The 8,233-nt window shown below is 44.8% G+C and overlaps 1 protein-coding gene and 1 long non-coding RNA gene across 2 annotated transcripts; both read left to right on the top strand.

Annotated features, from left to right (window-relative positions):
- On the top strand, nt 1–1,188 carry LOC115542421 (uncharacterized). Its single transcript, XR_003976533.1, has 3 exons — nt 1–427; nt 813–954; nt 1,118–1,188. It is a non-coding gene; the product is annotated as an uncharacterized LOC115542421 (long non-coding RNA).
- A 16-nt stretch (nt 1,189–1,204) lies between these two features.
- On the top strand, nt 1,205–3,227 carry LOC115542363 (uncharacterized). Its single transcript, XM_030354616.1, has 7 exons — nt 1,205–1,340; nt 1,437–1,563; nt 1,864–2,162; nt 2,319–2,409; nt 2,632–2,748; nt 2,831–2,906; nt 2,982–3,227. The coding sequence occupies exons 1-7, from the start codon at nt 1,282–1,284 to the stop codon at nt 3,206–3,208; spliced, it is 996 nt and encodes a 331-aa protein (XP_030210476.1). The 5' UTR covers nt 1,205–1,281; the 3' UTR covers nt 3,209–3,227.
- The last annotated feature ends 5,006 nt before the right edge of the window (nt 3,228–8,233 follow it).

The following is an 8,233-nucleotide window of genomic DNA, read 5'->3' as shown; positions in this document are numbered from 1 at the left end:
AGAGAGAGAGAGAGAGAGAGAGAGAGAGAGAGAGAGAGAGAGAGAGAGAGAGAGAGTAGATATATAAGTAGATAACATGGTTTTCTACTGTATTTGTGGCGGGTGCAACAACTCCAGCAAAAGTGGACATAGGGTCCATTGCTTCCCCAAGGACAAAGGGATTCTCCGAAGCTGGGTGCAATTTGTCAAGTTTAGGCGGGCAGATTTTTCAGCTAGCTCTGTTACCGCGTACTCCAGAATATGCAGCGCGCATTTCAAGGAGGAGGATTACCACTCAGGGGATGCCAAGATGGTCTCACTTGGTTTAAAGAGTAAGAGGACGGCGAAGTTAATTCCTACCGCCGTGCCGTCTGTGCATGCAAACCACTCTGCCTGCCCTGTCCCGAGGTCGAGAGACACCGTCTGCCGCAAGCGAGAGATTGCCACGGTAAGCATCATGCTATAGCTGCTAATTACAAGCTGCGCGTTAGCTAGCTCTGTGTATTTTGCATACCGTGTTCCCTTTGACACAGCCTCATCTACAAGCATGATCAGTCTGACATTAGAAGAGCATATTTCGTGATTCACGAATATGAGCCAAAACAAAATTGCCCTGAAGTAAATGTCCATATCGTCATGAAAGCTTCATGGCTAGTGTTTGGATCAGTGATCGTCAACATCAAGCGGCTTTCACAACAGTGTGTTTGCGTTTTGTGTTAGTGCTAGACTGCTACGGTTCTCTTTCACATATACTGTATTTGACCGTGACCTTTTATATACTTATATATACTATACTTTATACTAATATACTTTTTTATATTTGTTTTCGCAAGATGTTGACAGACGCCTCACAGCAGGAGACCGTGGCCAGTGTAGACACTGTGGAGAGTGTCGATACTGGGGATCAGCCCTTGCCCTCCTCCACTTCTGACGCTGGGACACAATGTTTTTTGAAGCCCCCCCGATGGTCTCACGGTAAATCTTTGGTATTTTAAGGGGTAGATATTATGTCTAAAACATTGCAAGTAGAACATTTCCATACACATTGATGAAATGAATACATAGCCTACACCAAAACATAGCCGCCGATTTGCCATGATTGTCATATGTTTGGGTATGTTTACTGCCTCTGCCACAGCTGTGCAGGTTAACCTGAAGCCCAAGATGGTTAGTGTGGGCACACAGACTTCAATCAGCCCACAAACCTCCACTCCCCTCACTAGTCCTGAACAGACAGTTGACGACGACGATGATGATAATGCCACTGTCATCAGTGACTTGTCGTGGGTGCCCGAAGAGCCGATGGATGAGGAGGAATTGTTTGATGAGGAGCCACCTTACACGTGTGACCCCCACCACAAGTGAGATAATCTAAAACCAACATAGACCATATTGAATGCTCAATGCTTTGTTAGTTTGAATGACACCGCCCCCCTCCCCCTCATTTTTTGTTGTAGTTGCATTGACAAATTCATTGTTTGCCAAGAGGAGCTGATGGGCCTTTTTGCCATCTGTCCGGCCTGTTGTGAGAGGTCGGATAGTAGCATCGTGCAGCAGGAAGGAACTTTTGTTAAGATCAAGCAGGTACAGTTTTGTTTATGCAGTTTTGTTTACGTGGCCATCTGATTAGAAAATCTGAATATCTAATTACAATCTGATAGCTCTGACTGTCTTGCCAGTTAATTTACAATGTATGTACCAGGCTGGCTTAAGTCTGCTGGTTTGTGATGCCATCATATTTGAGTGTTATACTGTATTGGTCATGTGTGTTTCATTGAAAATATGAAACCTTTGACCAGTAATGTACAGTACTTACTCTATATTGAATCCTGATATACTGTTGATTACGGTACAATGTTTTATTTTATTTTCTTACATATCTAGGTCTGTGCATCATGTGGCTACCACCGTTTCTGGCAAAACCAGCCAATGCTCCACAGGAACATGCCAACCTGCAACCTCCTGTTAAGTGGGGCCATTCATTTTACTGGATGTTTGGCCACACAGACACTAAGAATGTTGACCCTGTTTGGCCTGCAGTGCATCAGTGCCAGCAGTTTCTTTCGCCATCAGCGCCGCTACACCATCCCTGTAATCGTTCAGGCCTGGCAGAATGATCAAGCCAAGAATTTTAGTGACCTACGGGCAATGGATGGCGGGCTAGTTCTTGCTGGTGACTGCAGGTAAACCAGTGTGAGAGCTAGACCAGTTCCACGTTTTGATTTTGTTATTTGTTATCATGTAGGGTGGCTTTAGTTGGCATTTGCAGTTGACATGGTGGATTGTCTTTACAGACCATGGTTTTAAAAACTTGAAACATAAATTGTAATTAATTCCAGGTCAGATTCTCCTGGGCACTGCGCAAAGTATGGGTCATACTCTCTGATAGAGGACAGAGTGAACAAGGTGGTGGATGTTCAGCTTGTTCAGGTAAACCTGATGTTATTAGACAAAGAAATGAACTCTGCAATTTGGTAAAAGGATTGTATCTTAATATAACATCTTTCCACTACAACCATGCATAGAGCTTTATTGTGTATTGCCTAACTAGAGTAGTGTATCATAATGCCTGGTCCAGCAACGCTTCGGTTCATTAACGTCTCCTTCAACACCACCAGCATTCTACACTTGCACTGTTATGTCATGTTGCAGAGCTCAGAGGTCCCCAACAGCTCATGGTGTGAGCTTGAAGGCCTCAAGCGCAGTGTTGGCCTGCTGAGGGGAAACGACCTGCATTTGGCAACGCTGATCACGGACCGACATCGCCAGGTATTTACAATAAAAATGCAGTATAGAATGTAAATATCTGAATTGCACTGAAGCTGGATGTTTGTGGTTTTTTTCTCCTTAGGTTGCCAAATGGGTGAGAGAGGAGCTGATCCCTGAAGGGACACAGCATTATTTTGACGTGTGGCACATTGCCAAAAGTATGTATCCATTGTTGGAACCTTGAAGCAGTTTTTGTTAGTGCATATAAATTAATACCATTTGTTCTAAAACAGGTCTGGGGAAGGCATTGGATGCAGCATCCAAAGAGTGTGACCAACTACAGTTGTGGAGGCCAGCTATAGTGAATCACCTCTATTGGACTGCAGCCTCAACCCCAGATGGCAACCCAGCGGTCATGGAGGCCAAATGGAGAAGTTTAGTGAACCACATCCAGGACATCCATGACCATGACATCCCTGCCTTCTCCAGTTGTGCCCATGGCCCTCTAGACGAAGATTAGCGCAACAAAGAGTGGCTGTACCCAGGTACAGTACTGGTATTATGCACGCTATACATAGTGTTGTTTTAGTTGCTGTCTTTGAGTAATTGTCTGGATGCTTTGACATGTGACCTTTGTGATGAAATTATTTTTTCATTCCCTGGCAATCTCATAACATTCTGTTTACTGTTTATGTTTGCTATAATTCATATGCAGGACAATTTCATGTGTTTCCATTTCAAAAAGGAATTCTGTCTGTCCATCTTCCTGTCTATTTGTACGTTTTCCGTCTGTGTGTCTGTCTGCCTCCCTGCCTACCTGTCTTGGTCTTTTAAGGCTCATTGGCAGCAGTCAAGTTGGAGAACATAATGATGAGGGCTGCCTTGCTGAAAGATGTTCGTCAGCTGTCTCCACAGCACCAGACCTTCTCCCTTGAGGCTTACCACTCCCTCATCTTGCACTTCGCGCCCAAGCACACAGGGTTTTCATACCTTGGGATGTATAGCAGGTCAGTGCTATCCAATGGAATAACACTGCCAATTATTATGCCTTTTATAGTAATAATAGTACCTATTAACGTGCCTATTGTAGTATTTTGTCATACACCAAGTTTCAAAGGTTTTCCTAAATGTGTTATTTTGTAGGCTTCTCTTAGCGGCGCTGCATTATAATCACAATGCCAATCGCGAGACAGCACGGAGAAGTGACGGGACAGAGAAGTACTGCGTGCGGTATCCGCGCTTCAGAAAAGGTGCCCATGTGGTGCGTCCAATCAAAGAGGCAGCCTCATACGGTAAGCAGTGTCAGGCAGTTCTATCATATTTTGAGATGGCGCACGAGTGATCAGTGACAATGATCTTTATAAAGTAATGTTATTATTATTATGTCTGCAGGTTATGCAACATCATTAATGAAGGCCCTTCGGGAGAGCTACGCCAATTCACCCGCGGTTCTTCGAGAGGTTGGCGCCAATCTGTCCTCCGATGCACCCGCCCCCATCGCCAAATCCTTCGAACAGATTCCTAAGGAGGAGGCCATCAGCCTCTACTAGGGATGGGCAAAATGATTCTTTTGCGGGAACTAGTTCTTTCAGTTCAGTTCACTATAACGATTCGTTTATTTGATTTGTTCGTTTTGATTCGTTCGTTACGTCAGATTACATCTTAAAAAAAATAAAAAAACTTTTTTTTAATATATATTTTTTTAATTGGTCGTGAGTCTGGATAGGGCCGTCAAGACCGCAATCCGCCGTTTGGAGATGCCTGCTACTTAGTATGTCGAACGTCCCACCAATATTTATACCACTTGCTTACTCTCTATATTTCATTCATGGTTTTACATTTATAATTTTATTTTACTTTACATTTAATTCTTCATTGTTCAGGCATTACAGAACTTGCATGGTCATAAATAAAAAATACGAACTGCAGTTTAATTTCTTTGTTTGTTCTTAAATTGACGTAGAATGGAGCAAAGACTCCTGGGATTGGGAAATGCGTTTATCCAATAAACAGATGGAGGTCAAGTCTATTTTCGAAAAAATGTAGGGGGATATATGAGTCGAATGGTATGACCCAAGATACGTCAGACAGAGAAAGCGCGCATATTCGACGGTACCGCCTTGTCATTGGTTTACCCAGGTGCCATTCCAACACCATTGCTACCTCTCATTGGCTGAATCTTTGAGAAAGTTGTAGACTCAATCAATGGAAGTCGCGGTGAGACGGAGCTCTGTTCGTTTGTACATTTTATTTACGTGACCATGTTTGGTTTATGTTAAAAAAAAAGAATCAAAGAACCAGTTCTTCTTGTTTTGGGGAACCAGTTCTTGTCGTTCACGTTCGGGATTCGTTCGTTGTAACGAATCAGTCGCGACCGACACATCCCTAGCCTCTACCTAGCCCGGCAGTCACGCTTCAAGAAAACCTAATTTCACATTATTATTTTTTTCCACGGACAAGTCCAATGATTTAGTTGTTATTTGCATGAAATTTCTTTGTATGTAATTCAAAATAATTTGGTAATCATTTTACCTGTGCCTTGTCAACCTCTGTGTGCGGTGTTGTCTGGGCTCACTGTGTGTCTGCTTGATGTGCTTTTGCATGTATCACTGCATGTATCACTGCATGAAATAGTGTGTGTGTGTGTGTGTGTGTGTGTGTGTGTGTGTGTGTGTGTGTGTGTGTGTGTGTGTGTGTGTGTGTGTGTGTGTGTGTGTGTGTGTGTGTGTGTGTGTGTGTGAGAGAAAGAGAACCATCAACTGACCCTCGGGTATGACTACACTATTGCAGAATTAATTAGAATTAGAATTAAACATTGCGGGTCTAGCCCTTCATCAGTGTTCCTTGTATGTTTTGTGCCTAACCATTTTTTTATATAGATTTAATTCCAACCTGTGTCTTTGTTCAGTAACCATTACAAGCAATGCCAATCAACTTTTTTTTATCCAAAATGCATGTGTTCTGTGTACTTTACAACATTTTAAGGGCAATTGAATGATCACAACAGAATAAGCATAACTATTATTTTTATTCATTTTCATCCAAACAAGGCCATTGAAAGCCCTGATAGATCTGGTCACCATTCTGGAATTGCTGTCTGATGGTTGAAACCACACAAGAGGGTAGAGGCTTCCTTATACTCCTCCCTAAAACGCCATAAGCCCAGCGTATAGCTTGCCTGTACGCAGTGTACCGGTATTGCCTAGGGATAAGTAGGAAAGATTCTTAAGTTTAAAACTGTAAGTAGGTTGGAAACGTCATTTTAAGCCTGTTTCTTATGCATGTTTATTGTGTATGCAACACATCTCCTGTCACCTATAACTGTTGGTTCAAATGACTCAGTGTAAAAAGATTTGTAAAGTAAATGTGGCATTCCGCGGTCGGGGAAACAATATGGTGTAGTTCAGTTAAAGAACTAGTGACATGTTGCCAACAACGCCACCCCAGGAATTTCACCTGGAGAGTTAGATTAACCTAAGTTAAGCACACAAGTTCGTTCACTAATGAAAGCTTGAGACTGGGTCCAGCATACAAATTCAATTCCTTTAATTAATATATGTAATCTTTAAACATGACTTCAATAAAATATGTTCACAAAAAAACACACTAAAGTGAACACACACACACACACACACAAAATACACAAAAAGCGAAGAACAAATAACTAAATGGGGTTTAAATCATAAGTAAAGGAGATTTATCCAAACTGATAAATCCAAATGAATAAGTAAAGCAATTAAGCCAAACCAAAATAACTAAGAAAACGAATTAAACCAAAACAAACATGCAAAGCAACCCACAAAACACAAATAATATCATGGATAAATAAAGCAATTAAGCCAAACCAAAATAACTAAGAAAACGAATTAAACCAAAACAACCATGCAAAGCAACCCACAAAACACAAATAATATCATCAATAAGATCAGTTGGAAGTCGGTTAAATGAATGGATCAAGATGATGAGACTTAGGGTGAGGCAGCAATCACCCTACTCGGTGGCAGGTACAGCACAGTAGGAGATGCAGAGTAGGATCGATGTGTTGGCTATATAACCAGTGGACAAAACGGCAGCCGGCAAACAGCAGCGTGAAGAGGGGGGGGGGGACGTGCTGGCAGAAACCGCCCACACACACGTCAACCCGTCAGGAGTTGAATGAACATCAAAGGGGAGGAAGGGGATCACTTGTAGCGAGCAACACCATTACAAGTGCAACTCGATTTACAGCTGATCGCTCCCCGCTGCAACAGGTAGAGGAGGAAACACTCGCACGCCCTACAACTGGGGTCGATACGGGAGAGGGAAGACCCGGCCAATGAACTGCCAAACAACGGCGAGCTGCACGATCCAACTAAAAGGCGATCAGGTGAGGCGATCAGGTTTCGGTGACAACAGGAAGCGGGGTAGCCAGGAGCTCCCAGGCAAGAGTGCTCCCAGTGCACAACCACCCACCTTTATAGGCAGCGCACCCAACAGTGATAGGCCGGTACTGCAGCACTAATTAAAGGCCCATCCTGCTACATTCTACCCCCATTGACTTCATCGTCGTCCCGACGATGGCACAACTGATCCAGAGGATCACCCAACTAACTCCACGGCCTAAAGAGCGCAGTAACGGCATTTGACACTGGACCAGGGGGATTTGCAGCCCCAGATGCCAAGTTTCCTACAGGTCGCGGAAGATGATAGAGGTTTGGGTGCTGGCCAGCCGTCGACCTGGCTGACCGGCGTACTTCACTTTCAGCCGCATAACTGGCGGATGGAACGGCCAGGGAAATGGAGGGTGGATCTGCCACTGCAGTCGAGGGAGCGCTTGACGACTCTGACCCAGCAGAGTCAGGTGGTGGGAGCAGCAACCGAGGGGTGGTTTGAGTCACCACGGCTGTGCGAGCAGGGGCAGAAACAGGGGTCTCCGGCCCCAACATAAACAAGTCTCCGTCAAACGGCAACTCATCCTCTGACCGAGGCCGGTCAAGAGGGGGTGGACAAGGGGGCAATGCACTACCCTGAGGGGCAGCTCCGGCAACGGCTTTCAACAGTGTTCGATGGACCTGCCGAACTTTGGTTTGGTCGTCCATCGGTGCGATGGTGTACACTGGACCACCTTCTCGGGGTGCCTTTACGACTCGGTACACCACAGGGCCCCACAGATCCTGTATCTTGTGGCGCCCCCTTGCACTATGATCGCGCAGCCACACCAACTGCCCCACCTTTAGTGGGTCATCCCGAACATGATTATCATGATTCCTCCTTCTGCGCTCTGCCGCCACCTTCAACCTTTCCCGGGCCCCGTCAAAGGCAAGCTGGAGCCGGTTTTGATGTTCTTGGATCCACTCGTGGACCTCGCCACCCACAGGGTCTAAGACTCTACCCAAGAGAAAATCAACCGGCAGCCTGGGTTCTTGCCCGAACATCAGGTAGAATGGAGACTCGCCGGTGGACTGATGGGGAGTGGTGTTATACGAGTAGAGCACCTGTGGCAGGCAAGAGTGCCAGTCTCTTTTCCGAGATGCAGGTAAGGCACGCAATAAGTTGTGGAGAGTGC

The sequence above is a fragment of the Gadus morhua genome, chromosome 4 (assembly GCF_902167405.1).
Source record: "Gadus morhua chromosome 4, gadMor3.0, whole genome shotgun sequence".
Taxonomy (NCBI): Eukaryota; Metazoa; Chordata; class Actinopteri; order Gadiformes; family Gadidae; genus Gadus; species Gadus morhua.
Note: the sequence above shows the minus strand (reverse complement) of the source record. Positions and strands in the feature narration are given on the sequence as shown.